The sequence below is a fragment of the Pezoporus occidentalis genome, unplaced genomic scaffold (assembly GCF_034315485.1).
Source record: "Pezoporus occidentalis ecotype Australia unplaced genomic scaffold, CSIRO_AGI_Poc_V1 ctg11, whole genome shotgun sequence".
NCBI lineage: Eukaryota > Metazoa > Chordata > Aves > Psittaciformes > Psittacidae > Pezoporus > Pezoporus occidentalis.
The window spans coordinates 5,007,210-5,027,038 of NW_026912886.1; the positions used below are offsets into that span (position 1 = coordinate 5,007,210).

At 38.2% G+C, this 19,829-nt stretch overlaps 1 protein-coding gene across 5 annotated transcripts in view; it reads left to right on the plus strand.

Moving 5' to 3' along the window:
* Nucleotides 1-19,621, plus strand: part of WDR72 (WD repeat domain 72) — a 112,694-nt gene extending 93,073 nt beyond the window's left edge. For all 5 annotated transcript variants that reach the window (XM_062628122.1, XM_062628112.1, XM_062628142.1 and 2 more), the window contains 2 exons: nucleotides 11,660-11,758; nucleotides 17,659-19,621. In XM_062628122.1, the coding sequence (XP_062484106.1) occupies nucleotides 11,660-11,758; nucleotides 17,659-17,714 (155 nt within the window). In that variant the 3' untranslated portion in view covers nucleotides 17,715-19,621. The remainder of the gene's footprint in view (nucleotides 1-11,659; nucleotides 11,759-17,658) is intronic.
* Nucleotides 19,622-19,829: the final 208 nt, after the last annotated feature.

Sequence of the window (19,829 nt, forward strand, 5' to 3'; positions counted from 1 at the left end):
TTGAAACTGCAGTCAAGGTCCTGCTGCACATTTGTACCTTTTTTGTGCAGGAGCCTTTTTGGCATTTCCACTTCACTCATGTTACAAGCTGGAGTGCAACCTTTAGTGATCTCCTGAAGTGGCAGTTTTGTTTCCTGAAACACTAAATTTGTTTTTATCCTTCCATATATAAAGGTATATATACAACTGTCCCTAGATTCACCTCTGATTGTGCAGACAAGCTGATAGTTGAAAGCATGTAGGAACATAAACAAATCAACCAGTAAAAAAGAATACTAGCAATACAATTTGAAGTACCTGCAGGAGACAGGTGGGACACTTCCATATGGAATTTCTTGTTGAGGACTGGATCATTTCCAGATAGCCAGTGTATGCCTGACTTTTCTATGTGTGAATTGAAATCTAAATGTGCACAAATAAACAACATCCTGAGAGAGGTAGTTTTCAGAATACCTAAATAAAGATATTCCAGGTATTTTTTACTAGGTATATTGCAAAGAGCAATAGAAATTTTTGCTTTCAGAATTAGCAAGAAACTAATGTTCTTACATCAACAAAATATCAAATTCTAACTAGTGACTTGGCTACCACAATAATACAGCCAGTGAATGTAATGTTGTTTCAACAATCTTCATAATTTTATGGCAGATTTTATGGTACCTTTCATGTTTCTTTTCTGAATGTCGCAGTTCTTACAGCAAAGTGATAATATGAAAGTATTAACTTTTCGTATAAGCGGAAGAAACCTCATACCGCTGAAGACACAAGTATTGTGGTCAAAATGGGGCAGTACCAAAACTGATTGCAGCCTTTTAAGTTGGGCAGCACTGAGCAGTGTGTTCCTGTTACCAACCATATTTAAGCAAAGTGCAAAGAATTTAACATTTTAATAAATCCTGCTTCTTCTCAATCTAGATTGTTTCTCACTCACACCCTCATGTAGCACTTGAATGCAGCAAAGAAAACGTGTAAGAGCTCACACTTGTGTTTCTCCTTTGCTCTTCATCTCCCCCATGATGCTTAACTCCAGTAAGAACATAGTCTTGTAGCATGTTTTACCTATCAACAGCAGATCATCTGCATTTTTTGAACCATTATTTTTAGTTCCTCACACATGGGGTTTCAAATGGCCTCTGAACCACAGGGACACTTGTCAGTCATCTCCTTAGATGCCTGTCTTCTTGGAAATCCCTGTAGTGTCTGTCTTACCTGTTTATTACCTGCCTCAAAGCGGAGGGTCCAGGCTCTTTTGTTCACTTACAGATACATCTTGCTGATGGCCTGAAGAATAAGGTTCAGCATAGGGAAGTGGAGGTGCAGTATTAGACAGGGGTCATCTTTTATCTGTTAAGTACTTCACAGCTCTCTGTTTATCTTATTTGAGGGAATGCCACCTTCATTTTCTGGAGACATATCATTTGGAGCTTAAAGGGGAGAGTCTGTTTCTTAAACCTGTGTCTGTTTTATGGTAGTTGAAACAAACGGTCCACATTAATTAGCAATATAATTGCATATCATCCATCAGTTCAACAATGCACCTTCCTGATACTTACACATATCAACAAATACTGCTTATTAATTCATGGAATAGCAAAGTCCAGATTTTGTTTTCAATTGCATGAGGAGAGTAGCTGCCTTAATCTAGGTCCATGCTCCTGTAGCTCTGCCCAGAATCATTGTCAGTATATACAAAATAGATTTCCACCTACGCAAAAAAAGGACAGCAACTCCTAGTAGATGATGTTTGGGAAAAAACACAAAACGATATAAATTTGTCAGATGTTGGTTTGTTTCTCCAAACATGAGTTCACTGCAGATCTTAACCATGTAACTAGAAATCATTAATTAAATCCTCTGCAGCCAAGAATCATGCATAATGTAACACAGCTACTGCAAACAGTTCGCTCGTGATCATTTAAATTTCCTTCTTGCTCTTACAGACATGAGGAGCCTGTATTTGAAGTAGTCCCCGATGAGATTTTGCTTTTGCATCCTTGGAGAATGTCTTTGTGCATATTTATAGGACAAAGTAGAAGGATTACATATGTGGATTTTTGCTTTCATGGTATTAGCTGTAAGCATTTAAGTATACATACCTTGACACAATCTGATCACATATGCACACCTCAAAAATCTCTTCACTGCATAGAAAATAAGTGGCCTAATTCTCTAAGCCTTTAAGTAATAATACTATGATTGGGTCATGCATGTGAGATAGGCAGTTTTATATTGAACATGCAGATCCCTCTGAAAAAAAAAGAAAAGGATTTCCTTATTTTCTGTTAACTTTTGTGAAGAGGATTTCAGTTAGCAGCCTACTCTGTAGGGCAGTGTAATTTCCATAGATAGTACCGCCATGTTAGTGGTGAGAATAGATAGCTTACTACCTCAACACTGCTAATGTTCAAAAAGTCAATTTGTTTAAAGGACAGGGACAGAAGAAGAAGGAAGTGGACTTCACAAAGTAAAAACTGCACAGCAGTTTCACTGCAAACTATCTACTAGTCATGCAGTACTATCCAATTAATCCATTACTCTTACAAGCAGAATCCCTGTATATCCAGGTACAATCCTTGCCAAATATCTGGACACAATCATAGGCTTTTAGGATTACAAGTAAGATAATAAAGGATAATGATCAGAAATTAAGCACACCAACACAGAATGCTTGGGTTAACTGGGCTTGCCATGTGCACTGTAAAGCAGCAGTCTGTTAGGTTTAAAGTGAGATTAAGGAGTTGTGTAACCTGCAATTATGCTGGTTTTCATTAAAAAAATAAGATGATTGGGCTCAGTAGGGCCCTTCCTTATATTTACCTCTCTTTAATTGGATTTGGAACTGCTTAAACATCTTTGAGTTGGAGCTTATAAGAAGATGATCCCAGCTGTTTTTCGAAGCTTAAGACAGCAGGCAGACAACATGATCATGTCAAGACTCATACTAAAGCCTTAATCCTACTTTTTCATCAACTAGCACTACAGCTGAGTCTTTAACCTCCTAAGTACTAAATGTGCTTTGGATCTCTCACAATGCATTTGCTGTCAAATGTTACTGTCTAATAATATTAATTTTTGATTCCTTTCTGAGAAGGACTTTAAAGAATAGTCTCTGTCTCTCTGAGGTTGAGGAGCTACAGTGTAAACCTGTATTTTCAGTCCTTTTAAAAATACAGTTTATAAGCTTGCTCCTGCTGAAGTCTGCTGTTCTCTATGGAGGCAAGGGATTGCATTGACCTCTACCTTGCCTTTTTATAACATAAAATCCAGTACCTTTGTAACTATTTTTCATTGCACGTGTATTACTAGGTTGCCTATAGGTTTATATTCAAAAGGAAAGAAATGGCTTTAGTTTTATTCAGGTCTTTTTCCTAGGAACTGTTAGCGTGACCAAAAGATATTTTCTAGACTCTTAGCCTCAAAACTTGCTACCCAGAGAATTATTTATTTGATAATCCTGCAGTTGAATAAAGATTAAATGTTCTAATGAGGTTTTCTTGCATCTATTAATAGTATCCATGCAATGCAATAATCTCTACTCCTCACCCTCTTTTCTTTCCTTTTCCCTTTTCCTTTTCCCTTTTCCTTTTATCTTTTCTTTCCTTTTTCCTTTCCTTTCCCCCTTTCCTTTTCCCCTTTCCTTTCCTCTTTTCTCCCCTTTTCTTTTTTCTTTCCTTTCCTTTCTTCTTTTTTCTTCTTTCTGTTGGGTAGTGCTCCGATTTGTCCTAGTGACACAGGGCTGCCAGCAGGAAAGCAAGCGTAGTTAATGCTCAGCTGCTCAAACCAGTCAAGCAAGCTAGCAAGTCCCAGCTGTGCTACTTGATGTTTTTTGATTGCACCTAGTCCTCAATCTGTGAACTGTTTTCTGGATTTAGATTCATCAAGCTCTGCCGCTTTAAAAACTCATGCAGGCAGGCATCCTAGGATATGCCATTATAAGCTGCTGCCAGGGGATCTTCTAGGAGATAAATGGAATCTGTGTGAAGTAAATTAGTGTGAACCAGTCAATCTGTGTGTCAGCCTTGAGCCACATCCATGGGTAACTAGCTTGCTGACTGAAAAGTCCAGTCTTTTGCCAATCAGAGGTCTCAGCCACCAGGAAGCAGTCCTATACAACATTAGTTTCTTGGAATAATGCCTGTTTGACCAGCTAGTGAAGCTCTTCAGTATACAGTACTGTACTGCCTGAGTTTACTTATTGCTTACAATTGAACTGAAAATCTTTTTAAGTCAGATAACATTTTAACAGTAGGGAGCATCACAGAAATGTCTTGGAAATAAGTACTTCCACTTTCATACAGCAGCCATTCAGTAGAGTCATGCTGTGCTGCAGTTGGCTTTACCTCCCTATCAGTAATACATCTTCAAGGCCATAATGCAAAAGAATAACAATAATCTGGCCAGAAGAGATTAATAAAGAGGCTCTGTGTATATTTTTTTTTTCCCATGGATTAAGCTATTTGGACAGCTTTGATCAAGAGAAAGGAAAAGTACGCAAGCTGTAGCGTTCACATTATGCACAGGGATATGTCAGTGCCATAACTGTTCTGTGCAGTTGCGTTTCATTTTGGTTTTAAAAGCAAATTAAAGTAATATACAGCTAGAATTCCTCTGTAGAAATGGACTGAACCAGAACCTTCTGAAAATTCCCTGATTAATGCTTTTCTGCTTGAATACCAAATCAATCTACTGTCATGAAGATAATAATGTCAATACTGTCAATACTGTGATTTTAAAAGTGTGAAGTATTTCTTTATTTGTTGGTTTTATAGAAGCTACTGATACACTGATAAGCAGCCATATCTGCACTATGTACTCTCCCACACTATCGATCTAATGAAGAGAAACCAGGACGGATTTTGCTATATATTTTTAGAGAAGGGGACAGGTGACAAGATGCTCTGTGCTTCAGTTCAGAAACAAACCCAAAGCTGATTATCTGCATCAGAACTGAGAATTTGGCCTTCTTTACCAATTCCTGTAAATATTGTTTCTCTGTTGCCTCTCAGTTACTGGAGGGGCTGGGGGGAGGGTTGTTAGGGGGAAAGAAAGAGAGAGGCATTAATAATGTTGATCACATATGATCACGTTGGTTAAACATGCATTACCGCACATTTAGTGATGCTGGAAAAAGGAATTTGGGCCTGCTAACTGGGAAGACATTGAGGAGAAAAAGCAGTGAGTGCATAATGACAGAAGAATTAATTATTTAAATCCTTTAATAATAATAATAATAATTCTTTAAAAATCCATTTTTTAAATGCTCCTGAGTTTTACCACAGCATGTGCTACAGAGCTGTGCTGTGAATGTTGTGTGGGATTTTATGGGAAAGTATTTTATTTCTTGCAGGAGAACCCACTGAGACGAGTTTAACTAGTTAGGTGTTTTATTATATATACTGCACAGAATACATGGACAGATTCTGGTATAAATCACAACTAAGATCAAGACAACTGCTTTAAAATTGAGTGAATGTTTCATTGCACTAATGAAACAAAAATGGGATGTCCTTTGAGAACATAATTTGTTACATGCCATTATATTTTAGTTGAGCGAAGTAGGGAAGTCCCTCTGGGTGAATAAAACTTCAAGGTATATTGGGAAAAGAATCACTGAAAATTTCAGTTTTCCTGTCTGGAGCAATGCTGTCCTCAGCTGTACAGGCAGGGAGGAAAATGAAGTTTCAGGAGCTTTGGTAATTTAAAATATACAGAAACCTTAAAAGAAGCCTCACACTACAGAAGAAAAAATGTTCTTTAGCTGCAGTTCACTTAGTGAGTGGAATGAGCTTTGTTTGCGTGTGACTTCACACGGTGCAAGAGCAAGCTCAGGTGCATGGGTTAGTATTTCTGCACACTGAGGTCCTAATTCTGCATTCTGTGTAATGGATTTAAATCACTGTAGCTTGCAGTTCGACTTATTCCGTACTGGCTTTTCTCAAGGAGAGTTCCAACTTCCATGTGCTTCAGCACTCACTTTAGACTAATAATGTGTTTCTCCAGGTTAATTTCTTAATTTCTCTTTTTAAAATTAAAATGCAATGAAAATTGGACCACTATGATATTTAGTCACAGAAGGTAACAGCCAGCCACTCTCAGTTAAATGACAACTGCAGACATCAGTGCAGGGTTTTTTTAAATGACACTGAAAATTATGAAAGGACCAGCAACTGATGTCTTCTGTCAGTGAGATGAATTAGGGTTTGTATGGCCTGAGAAATGGTCTGGAAAAAAAATAGGGTTCAATTCAATAAGGACAAGAGCAAGGATCTAGACTCAGGTGGGATTAATCTTCTGCAAAGAGACAGGATGAGGAAGAAATAGCAAGGTAAGTTTCTCAGAAAAGAATCTGGATCACAAGCTGAGCATGAGTCAACAGCGTTTGTGCAGTGGCAACAAAGGCAGGCACCACAGCAGGCTCTGTAAACAGGAGTATCTCCTGTAAAACCTCTGAAGCAATCTGTGTGCTGTACTCAGCACTGGTGACATCCAGGGCACATCCCCAGCCTACCCAACTCTCTGCTCTGCTCAGCAGAGAGTACTGCCACCCTAGCAGAAGGATGGGTGCTCCATACTGGACAGTGTAACTTCAATGTCTGCTCTTTCTGTTTCCAGGTGCTTGTGGTGAGTGATGCTAATATTTCGTGACTGTTTTGCACATTTCTCATGTTAGTGAAACCAATTTGGTTGGCATCAAATCACGCACAAAAAGCTACGTAGGGCAGTAATCCTCAACCTGGAAAAGAGATGGTTAAAAGAAGGTAAAACCAAAGGACTGCTCAGTCACAAGCATCATGGAGAGAGTGTGCAGGGCTCAAACACATTCCTTTTCTCTCACAAGGAAAAGTTTCACATTAATCTAATAGCGACATGTGCAAACAAAATTCCTACCTATGTGGTAAAGCAATGGAGCTCGCTTGTCAATGTTAAGACAAGTTAGGGAGTAGGATGTTAAGGATGTGGAAATTCTCTGTGTTTAAGGGAAACTTGAGGAGTTTGTGGAACAACTGTGGGTTAGTCAATGTTTAAAGAAAAAAAACCCCAACTTTTGGAATTCCCTGGGTTTCAAATTGGCATTTAGGAGTATTACTGTGTGATTGTTGGAGTCCAACCCTGATGATATTTGGTGTCAGCAAGTACAGCTGTTCTTGTGCTTTTTATGATATCTATGAAATCTGCTTTTTAAAATGCTACTCAAAGCATTTATTGCCCTGCTCGCCATCAAGCTTCTTAGATGTAATATGGTAGGCACCCATAGATCCCATGCATCTTAGAAGTGGCATTGCAGCACAATTGTTTTATCCATTTATGAAATAAAAAATACCAGCATTTTGTTCCCTTTGCAGCTTTTTTTTCATGCAGTTTTATTTAGATTCAGGTTGATTTGTGTTCTGCACTGGACCTTAAATATATTTATCATTTATAGCCTATATTGCCTAATATTTTTTTATTAAAAAATAATCTTGCCTTATCCAATTCTTTTGAATAGCAAATAACAAATAAGTTTCTCTGCAGACAGACTGCGTTTAAGTTACTAATCCACCTTATCAATACAAAGGCATCTTATCAGAAAATTCTAACTGGTTTATTCACCTGTGTTGTGCAGACTTCTCTCTCCAGTGTCTGCCCTCTGAAAACTGGTGTGCAGAGCAGGTTATTTAGGCAGTTATTTAGTGTGTGATGTTTTCAGAGTTTAAACAGAACATGAAGAAATAAATGATAGTGATGAGTTGTTGCTGTGATTAGTGATTAGTGTATGTTCACAAAGAACAGCTTATAATTCAACAGTTGATTCACACAAAGACTGCTCTTTCATAGACTGGTCCGCAGTCAGGCTGTGATCTCTTTTAAGGAATAGTTTGGTTTCATTTTGTGGAATTTTATATGTATGAAACTATTTACATACATGTTTCATTGAATACTACAATCTTAATGATATTCTTTTACTATTGTAAATGCCATACGTATTTTTAATGTCTTTTCCTGCTTCAATAATGTAAGAGAATAGCTATCAAGCTCGGTAAACAACTCTTAAGAGCTTATTAAGATGAATCAGAAAAAATTGCTGCTATTCTCAAGATTGATCCTGTACGATGAGGATTTATGTCATTTTTACATGCTAAGTTCAAGGTCATTTGCCCCAGTTAAATCTGTCACTTTTCCTTATTTCTGTACTAACAAAGGTAATTTTTACTTTCTATGTAATAATTGAAATGACACTGTACTGAATAGGAAAAAAATGTCATTGGAGTTGTTGTAGGAGGGATGGTTGTTTCTTTACTTTTTCTCTGACTTGTAGATTTGGAGCTCATTTATGCTGCAGACATTTACATCACTTTGGCTACAAAAATTAGCTTTCACATGGAAGCAAAAGTAATTTTAAGGTCCATTTAAACCCAAAGTAGGACAGAGTATCCTCAGAATGAATAAAGATCACACTGTTATGTTTAAATAACTTAAATTCCGTCAGCATCCTGTATTTCCCCTATTGACATTTGCACATAAAATCTTGTTTCCCTAAAGGAAAATACAGTAATGTACATCTCAGGGTTAAGAGTTTTTCATTTTTTTCATTATTATATAATGCCATTTTTTACTTTCACTCTGGATGTGGGCCAGTCCATTCTGTCCTTATTTTTAACTTTTCAATTCCCTTTGTTCTTTTATGATATTTTTGTATCATGTCATGTGATATTTTAAGAGAGAAAGTGCTAAAGGTCTCTCCTATGTCCCTTTCTTGCTCACCACGTACGCTTATTGTGTAACTTCACAAACTAGGCTGTGGTGAAGTTTATTTGCCTGTGTTTTGTCTAGGGAGGTGTGTGTACTTCTGAGAAAGTGACAGGGCTAAGATACACATCGCAGCAGTGACCCCATCCGAGCCTGTCCAGGCCTGTCTCCTGCTGTTCTGAAATACGCACTTTCCTTCCTTCACTTTCTCCTGGTGACCCACGTTCTCTGAGAGCTGTTTTTACACAGGCTGTGCTAAAGCTCTGCTTCTCTGCCCCTCTGAAAGCCCTTTCCATCCATGCTTTCCACTCCCTTTAAACTGTTCCTAATGGCTCCTGGCCACCAACTATTCATGTGAGTGTTTCATCATTGGTTTTTGTCATTTGTCAGCATTATCAGCTCTGCCTGTGATCCCTTTATCATTTTTGTCTTTCTTGGCTTTCAATGACTCCATCCTCTCCTGAATCTCCCCAAATCTCTTCAATCTCTACTCAAGCATATCGAGAGAGCCTCCTGCTTTGTCAGAGGATCTTGCCAGCCTGTCTTGGTTTCTTTTTTGTTCACTTCACACCTTCCTTCTGATGTATCTCATCTGTGTGGACTTGCTTCTAGCTGACTTCTGTTCATTATGTTCTGAGTTATTTCTCAGGTGGTACCTTCACTAAAAGACACCTGCTCAGCTCCGCTTTGTTGTAAAATCAAGCAGGTCAGTTTAAATTATATGACTTATGGTGACAGGGTCTGGGACAAAGGGAGGGCACTTGAACAGGTCTGTCCTAATCCTGTTCAAGAGCAATTATGGCACAGACTTCCAGCAAGGGAAGTACCTGCCATCTTCTGACACTGGTGCTTGGCACTGTGAAAGCATCTCCCCTCTTGGTTCACTGTGAGAGTTCTTCACTGGGTAAAAACACACAACGCGCTTTGAAAGGTTCGTCCTGAATCTTGGGTCACTGCTTTGTGTGTTGGAGGAGACACCTCTTACGATTTTCTGTTTGTCTGCAGAGGCATAGCCACCTTTTGTACTCTGCTGGAAATTTTCCTATTGTTCTACTTCAGAGCAGTTCTGACTTTTAAATTCATGCAGCTGTTATGACTCAGTCTATCACAGCGCAGTGGAGCTGGCTGCTGAATGGGAAGAACTGCTCCAGAAAGAATGTTTTCATAAATTTGGCACAGAACAATTTCTTGAAAACATGATATTTTCAAGTTTTCTTTCTTGAAGTGGGAGTTCTGGCCTTCGATTGGTGTATTGGAAAATCATTTACATGGAGGAAGAAACAGAGGAAAGTACAGATATCTTTGAAGACATTTCTTCCTGCACATAACATACTATTTTCATGTGTAAACAAGGACATTTGTTATTTATTTTATAAGCTTTTCTTCAGTGTCACCTCATGCAAATTATCATGTCAGCACTTCCATGGCAGAGACAAGAACTGAAAATCCACTTCGTCACAGCATGGATACGCTGACCATTGATAACAGTCTACTGGCTTTTTGTCAGCTTAGAGATTTAACCAGTGTTCCTCCTTTACCCAAGCAGAGTTTTAATCTTGGATGGTTAGCTGCTGTCCAAGGCAGGTTTTTAAGCAAAACTTACTGGCTTCTGTTGGTTTGTTTGTTTGAAGGTGAAATGCATGGTGTCACTATAGTAGATTTTATTATTTATCATTTTTAAATGTTATATTTTCAAGGATCTGATTCCACATTTGTGTGGAAGCTCTGACTGCTTCAAACAGACTCTGTGTAGATGCAGGAGTCAAAAATGATGGAACCTTTTGGTGACCTGGGATCAATAGCTCCAAACTGAGGGAAAGTGCAAATCACTGAAGTGGAATATGTGTCCTTTGAGCTCTTCCTGTCTGAATAATGCCCTGAGGCCTTGTTGGTTCACTCATAATGTTGGGAAATTTAAATGGCCGTTTAAATGAAGTGATCCTGCAGCAAATATTCATTTGGTAAAATAAAAAGAAAATCCACCAAAAGTTATAACAAATTTCTTGTTTTAAGAACAGGACAAAACTACACTGAGACTGTGTATAGCCATTGGTATCCCCATCCACATGGAAGTCTGGAACCTTGTTTAGTTTTCTAGGGATTAGGAAAAAAAAAGGTATTTCCTTGTCACCACTGTTTTCCTAAGAAACGGGATGAGCTAAGAGTTTTAATGGGACTGAAAAACTGAGATTGAGTCTTTACTGTGCTTTTCTATAAAATATTGTTTAGTAATTGTATTTGATCGTCAAACTGTGTTTGTGGCTCCACGTGATGATGAGGAGCAGAAGAGAGGACATTGACAAGAGAAATACCTCTCTTCTGTTCAGGAAGACTTATGTGGGATTTGTCCTACACAGACAAATAATTGTTTTCATGAAGATACTTTCCTGCTCGGAAATGAAAATGGTTTTAGCAATTAAGTAAAAGAAGAAATCAAATTGGGCAATCTCTAAAGCATAACTCAGTCTGGTTTTTACTGCACTTTGGCATTATCACTGATTTTATTACACATTTTAGCTTGTTATATACAACATATTTTCATCTTAAAGCTGACACCATTTCTCTCCCTGGTGAATGACTGCAGTAATTACAATTGTCTACTGGCTTCCTTGGTGAAACAGATGAGCACTTTTTATGGCTTCTAATTTATTTAATTATTTTAGGATTCTGTAAGAAAAAAATGATTTTCTCCTTCAAAGAGATCACATTTAAGCCACTACCTCAAACTTCTCCCTGAATGAATTCGTCTATAGATTTTTCAACTGTGCTGTGGTTGCATATAAGTACTTAGAGTTTCTGTTTTATTTCCATCTCTTATTTGTGTTTACAAATTATGTCTTCAGCATTGAAAGCTCTGCAGAAAGCCAGGAAGTGTTTGTTTGTGAATACATTGCATTTCTCCCTCCCCCGTTTTTGTTCTGTATTGCTCCAGCCCGTGCGCTGAAGCATGACAAGAGCTCCAACTCGGCAAACTTCCAAGATGTGGAGGATACGCCTGACAGATGCGTCTTGGAAGAGTCTGAGAGTCCAGGTGAGAGGCATTTAAAGACAGACACCAAGTATCAAGTGATAAATCTGACACAGCTTTTGGGTCTGTAAAAAAAGCACATTGTAATGCTGTTTCCTTTTTAGCAGCTGCAATGTCAAATTAATGGTCACCTCCAGGGGTCACAGTGTGGAGCTGTTATCCTTTCCTCTTTCATCAAGAATTCAGGTTTTAGAAAGGATAAAGGCTTTATGACCAAAAAGAAAGCTGACACTACTAGTTCATTATAATTAGTTTTGGACTACACTGCTTACTTAATATATGTACAGTGTCTGACCCTTTGAAGGTAGCATGAGATTATGAAAAATTAGGACTGTATATACTGCAGTTGAGTGTAGCGGCAGACATTCAAATGCTGTATTTCTGGGGGAAAGAAAATTGGTGGTGTTAAATAGCTTGGTCCTTTTCTTTAAATCAGCTCACAATCCTTATTTCATTTTAATGGCTTTTAACATTGATTCAGCTAAATACAAGAACATCCATAGAGTGCATCCTTTTTGGTGACTAAAAGATTTATCTTCATGTAGTTTCATTATCTTTCTCGTTATGGAACAACTACAAAATTTATTAAATGAATCCCAAAGGGAAACAATTAAATATAAAGTGTATCGAGTCACAGCTGATTAAAAACATTCTTTGTGACTAAATACTAAGATCTTTTAAGCAAACTGTGAGCTTGACCCACATACACCACATATGTAACCTGCACGTAGTACTCATTAGTGAAAGAGTTAAACATCTTTCTTCACTTGCTGTTTCCCTTCCCTGCTTTATCTGGTCTCTGTGTACCCTCTTGCATCTTTGTGTGCTGATCCGTGTATCATATTTTTGATTCATCGTCTCTGCGGCCTGTCAGCTTAGTTAAGAGATTTCCAAATCTTGCAGCCTGTGCTGACAGGGGGCAGCTGCCAACAGTCCCCTGATCCTTCCCCAAGGAACACTGCTGAGATTTAATTTTCAGTCAAAGGGTGCAGTCTGAAATCCATGTCAGGTCCCCTAAGTCATCTCAGACCCCAGATAGGACCCATGTCTGGGGGATTATATTTCAGCACACTCCACTCCTCCAAGATTCCTTGGGAGTTCAACTGCTGTCATATACCTGATTTGAACTACATTCCCTTTTCATCTTTTCCACAGAAATGAACACCCGTATATGTTGGAATAATTGAAACCAATGAATTGTAAATCCATATTCGTTTTAAAGCCACATAGGCTTGGACTCACCACTGTACAGCAGAAACCAGCATGAGATTAGAAAGAGATACATAATCTGCTCAGGAAGGAGCCAGGTTTGGTTCCTTACCACACCTGCGGTGGTGCATGGCAGCTCCTTCAGAAACTGTCTACCGTCCCTTCAATGATGACTATGGGCAAAAATGTGGATTGTCCAAGTTGTGATTGTTCTGAAGTGAGAGAGAATTAAAACACTTTAAAAATTAAAAAAGAGGTGACACTAAAGTGTCCAGATAAAGAACTCACGTACCTTAAAGAGAACATTATTTTTAACCTTAAATTACTTCTCTGTGGCAAAGTGTACACATTTGGATGGGAACTTGAATATCCAATTCTGCACTCTGCATATCTGTATGAAGTAATGGAAAGGATAAAAGCCTGTCAGGAGGTAATATTGACTGGCAAAAATACATGTTGATAAAGCATCTAAACTTAAAAACTGAGTTCCATTCGGTCCATCTGACATCATTAAACTAGTAATAAACAATGAATTACTCTGGCTTTTGTTTCTGTCCATTCCTGCATTTTAAGACATCTTGTCTTATAGGTCTGAAAACCTCAGGAGATTTCACTACTGGTCTCACTGCTTTCCACTGAGAATTTGTGGCTTGGTTGTCATGGAGACATCGTATTTCTCCAAGAATTGCTCATATTGATCCGTGGACAGGCGTAAATGGCCAGGCGAATGTGAGGAGTAAAGGGGGTTGGGCAGTACTATAAAATGACCAGAGGTTATGGGTCGGAAATAAGCTCATAGCAAACACTTAGGTAAAGAGAAAGAAACAGTTTCATTTTGTTTCAGGATTTCGGTTTTGCACTTTATGCCATTGTCTTCTTTCACTATAGACTGAAAGAAACTTGTTAGTCACTTGTCATGTCAGATCTTTGGTGCTTGTCCTGACACAGCTGTCAGCCTTCCAGCTCTGTGCAGTTCAGGGACACACAACAAAGAGCTAGGAACATGAATTATTTATTGCTCCTTGTGCGGATGAAATTCTGTGATAAGAAATTAAGACACTTCTGACAGAAGTGCTTGTTTGAAAGGAAAGACTTGGTAACACAATACATTTACTTAAAACTTACCGTTTACTTTTAGTAGCAAACATTGAAACAATAATATGACAATCCGTTGGCTATGATTTTCTCTAGTATTTCTCAGGTGCATTAACTTTGAATAGTATCTTGGAATCTGCCTGGGAAGTCAGCATTTGGTTTGGTGCAGCCTCTGACTTCAAAGTCTTTGACAGTCTGGGCAAACTTACAAACTCCATTTTGCAGTTTTCATTTTCAAGTCACTGTATGTGTTTTGCGGAGCCTCTTCCGCTTCGCTTACAATATGTTGTCATATGTGAAAAAAAAGGTGTTAAGAAATACGTTAATTTTCTTATCTCTCCTGATGAGGAAAAGGTGAAAATATGACAATGCACCTGCAAGGAATTCCAGCTATTCCTAGAAAGGGTCCTTTAGTACAACTTGTACAAGAATCAGGAAGGCTCTAGAGCAGCCATTAACAGACATCTCTGTGAATTCTGTTTTCTAGTCGTGAAAGGAGCAGTCTCTAACCTTGACATTCAGCTGAGACTTATTTTTAAATTGATCTTAATTTCCTAAAATCACATAAAGCTTACTGTGCTTATTTCACTTCCACATTTTCTGTGTCCTGAACATGTTCTCACTGCTCTGGACGTGGGCCTCCAGCAATTGTAGAAAAAGGCATATACTCAGATGAATAGCAGGATTCCATTTGACTACCCAAGACACCAATCTGAGATTTACCCGTGATTTCTTGTATTCAGTGTGTGATCAGAGCTACTCTCAGATAGGTAATAAAACCCCTCAACCTGCACTTTTCTCTTGGATAATTCACACTAAACACTTTTCACATGTGATGGACACACGTAAATATCAGACTGCAGTTTCTTGTCTAAGTGAAATGGATTTTAGTTGCTCCCTTCATGTGCCTACAAGCTGCCATTATCTGTGATAGTGGCTCATGTCTATTTTAGCCCACACACAGAGGAGATGCTGGGTTTCTCTCCCAGATGCCTAATAGTAGGTTTATCACTGCCATTTTCCCCCCATGCTGAGGACTACTTCTGTTTGACATGCAAAGCCTTGGCTTTTCAAACTTGTCTCTGCTTTGGCCTTAAATGTAATAATCTGATAAGAATTACATCAGCCTTTTATAGAACTTTACTTTTGATCATATCAACCTCCTATAAAGAATTCACTATCCCTTAGAGTGCTTCTTTAGTATAAATAAATATTCTCAGCAGCATTTTTTGTTTTATCACACAAATTTTCCACGTTCAGGGAAACAGAGAAAAAGGCCACAACTGGGTGAGCACAGATGTGTAAGTTACACTTCTAGGTCTGAGCTCTTCACCCAAGTTTGCTTGTACAAACAGTGGTGGAAAATTCACCCCTCCAGAGGGCAGATCGTCTTGTCCAAAGGGAGTTGCTTGAGAAGGGTTTTGAGGGGATTGAAAACGCTCTGAGTTTTGTCAGTCAAAATGTAAGAGGATTGACACAATTTGAGGTGTCTTAGCTTTCATATGCGGTGCAAGCCCGCTAAGGAGGGTTCTGCAAGTACAGCTTTGGTGAGAAAAAGCAGTAGATTTTAGCTGAAGTGACAGGAAACAATGTAGGCACAAATGTCCTTTGCCTCTTATTTCCCCACTCCCCCTCCCATTTCCCCTCATAGACCCAAACCTAGGCCTTCTCTTCCTCCTAACTATATCCCCTCTATCAGTCTACTCAATCCTGTGGTCAGGCTGAGCATCAAACTCCAAATATGCCCTAATCAGTGCACTACAAGCAGTAGCACAAGCCATCTCCTATGAAGATCTGCAGAGATACTGCAGTAGTCTAGGCAACAGACTGTTACTTCACTTGGTTATAGGGGGAAATTGAGTCTCTCTAATGGAAGATGGAGTTGGAAGCTGTAGACAGAAATTACAGTGTTTTCTATCTTCTGGATGAAAACCATGTAAATGGTAAGAGCCCTATATGCTTATGGCCTTCAGTAGCCAGTCTCTACCTGAGTCAGCTGATCCTTCTGCAGCTCATGATCTCTTCCACCCATTCATTCCAGAAACATTGCCCATATTAAATTTTTCCCTCTTCATTTTTTTTACTTTTCAAGGCAGAATGTGATTCTGGGTGAACAGCAAATAATAGTGAATATCCAAACAGTTTCCACAGCCTTGCTTATCTGAGATAGACCTTGGCATAGAGAGGGGAAAGATCTCTGACTGTCCATGAAATACAGTCTATGAGAGACAGAACTGCAGCAAATAGAAATGAGAATGTATCAAGAACAGATTCTTATTAGCCACAACGTGCTTAAAAATACAGCACTAAAATTGCGACTATCTTGTTATCAGGCAGGTTATGATTATTCTGTTGAATATTCACTTGCCAGCTCCATGTTTCATCCACTGAAGAGAATGTTATTGAAATCATCCCTGTGTCACCAATATGGCTGTTTATCAGTACACAGGCAGAATGTAAAAATAAATAGTCAGTAAATTTCCAAGTATGAAACACCCTAGAAAAGCATGATTTTCTCTGTCTGCATCATCATGATAAGTAGGACAGATTGTGGACTGGAGTGCTTGAGGTTGTTGATAATAAGCAGGATTAGGATGCAATGTAGGGGCAGCCTGCTGATCTCAGGCACTGATCACCCATACTGCTCAGTGGTTTTGTCTAGGAATTATTCCAGAAAGAATTTCTGGAATGCAGGCAGAGATGAACCCATAAGAGCTTCACTGCAGTAGATGCAGTGTCACAAACTATCAGCATTTTAGGTTATTAGTGTCTTGAATCACAGGTTTGGTTTTGTTTTTAATAGTAAACTCTAAAACCAGAAGACTACACAGTGGACATCAGGAAAACGTACACCTCTGTCTTTAGGACACAGAGACAGAAAGATGATAGATGATATGATAAATGTACAAGATATCCATTATATTGGGAAAATGCAGCGTGTGAAGCTTTCTTCATAATCATGGACTCATAGAAGGTGTTGCATGTGTTTAGGCAGTGTTCCTGATACAAGTAATATTTAAAACTCAGGTTGTAAGTATTACCATATGTCAAATGAGAAGAAATCATGAAGCTGAAAACTGATGATTGAAAGTGTTCTTCTGTGGAATTCTAATAAGACATGACAGAATTAAAATATAGTGTCTCATTAGTGTAACTTCCTATTACTCCTGTTTACAGCTATTGTACGATTGTTTCTGCTAAAAGGAAATACACATAATTTGAAAATTACATTTGCAGAGGAAACATCAACAGTCTATTCCTTTAGAACAGAAATTAGCTCTCTGCTGATCCGCTGGAATGTTTTCCTTTAAAACAAAAACGGAAGACAAAGGAGAAGGTTGTTCAGGTGAAAATTTTTTGAGGAATGCCATTTCTGCTCTTGAGCTCTTCTGTGTTCCATATTGCCCCCTGTGCTATAGCAATTATAGTGTAAAGAGTCTTCTGGAGGTAGACTTTTGATATTCGTTAACACTAGCATGATAGTGCTGAAAGTTTTCATTCTGTAACAAAAATTATAGAGCTTAGTACTCTATAAAAAATCCTGCCTCTTACCTCAAATTGTAAAAGCGTTAAGGCACATGAATACATTTCTTTTTCAGATGACATGAAGTCACATCCCTGGATATCTAAGGTGTGCTCCTGCAAGGTGTGTTAGAAAAACCTGCTTAGCCAGAAGAATTAGAAGATGCACAAGAACAAGCAAGAAAGAATATATGCGGTCTGGACATGAACTGGATTATTGTAGTTGTTATTGTATGCATTTCACAATTCATTTTCAGAACAAATACATTCCATAAGATCAGCTTCTTTTTGCTGATTTATTGGCTTCAATTCACACTTCCATCACTAATAGGTTTATGTTTATTTAACTAAATTTAGATAGTTCTAGCATAGAAAATATCAACTCTTTATTTTTAGATGTTTTTCTCTAGTTTATGTAGTGATCACAAATCTTAGAACTTTTACCATAAAAATTTGCATCGGTTTGAATAGTCTTTTATATACCTAAAATTTAAATTTTATCTCTCCTTGCTTCTGGCTTTTATTACCAGTAACATTTTAACACCGATCGAAAGCAAATGCGTTTGAAATAATTAGAAACATTGTTTGCATTTCAAGGAATGAACGTGGAGTAGTTAGAAACAATTAAAACACAACAAATGTTATTTGCAGAGAAGAGCATGGGAAATACATTATAAATCTGGTGGTATCTAGGATGTGAATTTTCCTTTTCTATAAGTACTGCCATCACCGTCATCTCTGGAAATGTAGTACCAAAATGAAGTTGGAGAAGCTGATGGGAGGCCTCTTCTGAAATGATACTGAGTTTCTATTTGTGCTCACTGGGAAAAGTAACTATACGTTTTTGTCTTTTAAAAAATATATACTATTATGTTTGGAGAATATTTGGAGTTTATTAGACTCATTGAACACCTAATGTTCTTGGGGATTTATGCTGGTTTGATAAATAATGGCTACACAGAGCAGTAAGCTCACTTTCTGTATTGCAAATTGTCAGAGTGCTAATGAAGCCAAAGGGACTTGATGTGCTTTTCTGGATGTGTACTTTTTGGTGAGATAATGATCTGATGTGATCCTTCCTAACTGTCAGGCTGCCTTACCTAGCAGAGTGAAGATTTCTTCTGTGTGGAGAGATTCCCTGGCAATGAATCTCTTTCTTAATTGGGGGGGAATGTCGTGGCTGCAGGAGTGACAAAACCAGGTTTCTATTGCCATACTGTGGCCTGATTTGGGTTAAACAAACATTAAACCTTTTTTTGTTTGTTTGTTTATTTATATCTCATAAGTCTGTATCTCTAAATGCAGTCTAGATGCAGCGAGGTCTACAGAAACATTGATGGATGGGCCTTTTGAGAAGTAGCATTTCCTTTTTTATTCACCTAAAGAATATGTCTTTAAAATAGGTTGCAATCCAGAGAAGATAAAGATATTTTATGTATCTTTTGCTTATATGAGCTTGTATTTGAATTACGGTGACTAAACAATCTGGATGTTGAGTGTTATAGCTTCGTTCTTTCATTTATTGTGCTGGTTGTCTGGGATAATTTCATTGACTTATTTATACCTGTACAATACAGCTGAGAGCAGGACTTGTCTTCAGCTGACATATATACTCTTTTATGGTTAAATCAGAGATGCAGACATCAAGAATGTAAAAAATAAAATTGCGAATATAACTAGAGGAACTTAATAACTCTATAGAAACCTTGCAGTCTGTAAAATAAGTGGCAAATAAAGGATGGACCTTGCTATCTCCTTTGCCACACATCCTTGTCACCAGTCAGCTCTGGTTTGCTGCAGTAGGCTTCCACTGGCATTGAAATGTCCATTTCCCTTAACAGCAAACATTCCTGCTTTGCATCAGCATCTGCTCGCTTGGGCCAGCTCTGTTCCTAGTGCCAGGGTAACAAACCTCCTTAAGACTATTTCTATTAGCTATTTTAAAACCTGATAGGTTCAAAGAGGTCTCATAGCTCAAGGAATTGGCATTGTCCATAACACCCAGTAATGCTGTAGTAGCAATTACATTTGTGCAACACAGTATTTGATTGCTTGTCTTTAATTCTGCAAAGCAGTGCACATCAGCAGCCTGCCAATATAGACGGCCTTTTGGAATGGTTTGTGCAGTCATGATTGGTGTTTGGCACATGCTTATGCGTGCTTTGTGCTAATTATAATTGCAGTGTCAGTAAGGTAAAGCAGGAACTTTTTTGTAGGTACATTTATTTCCCAGTAAAGCAAACATATT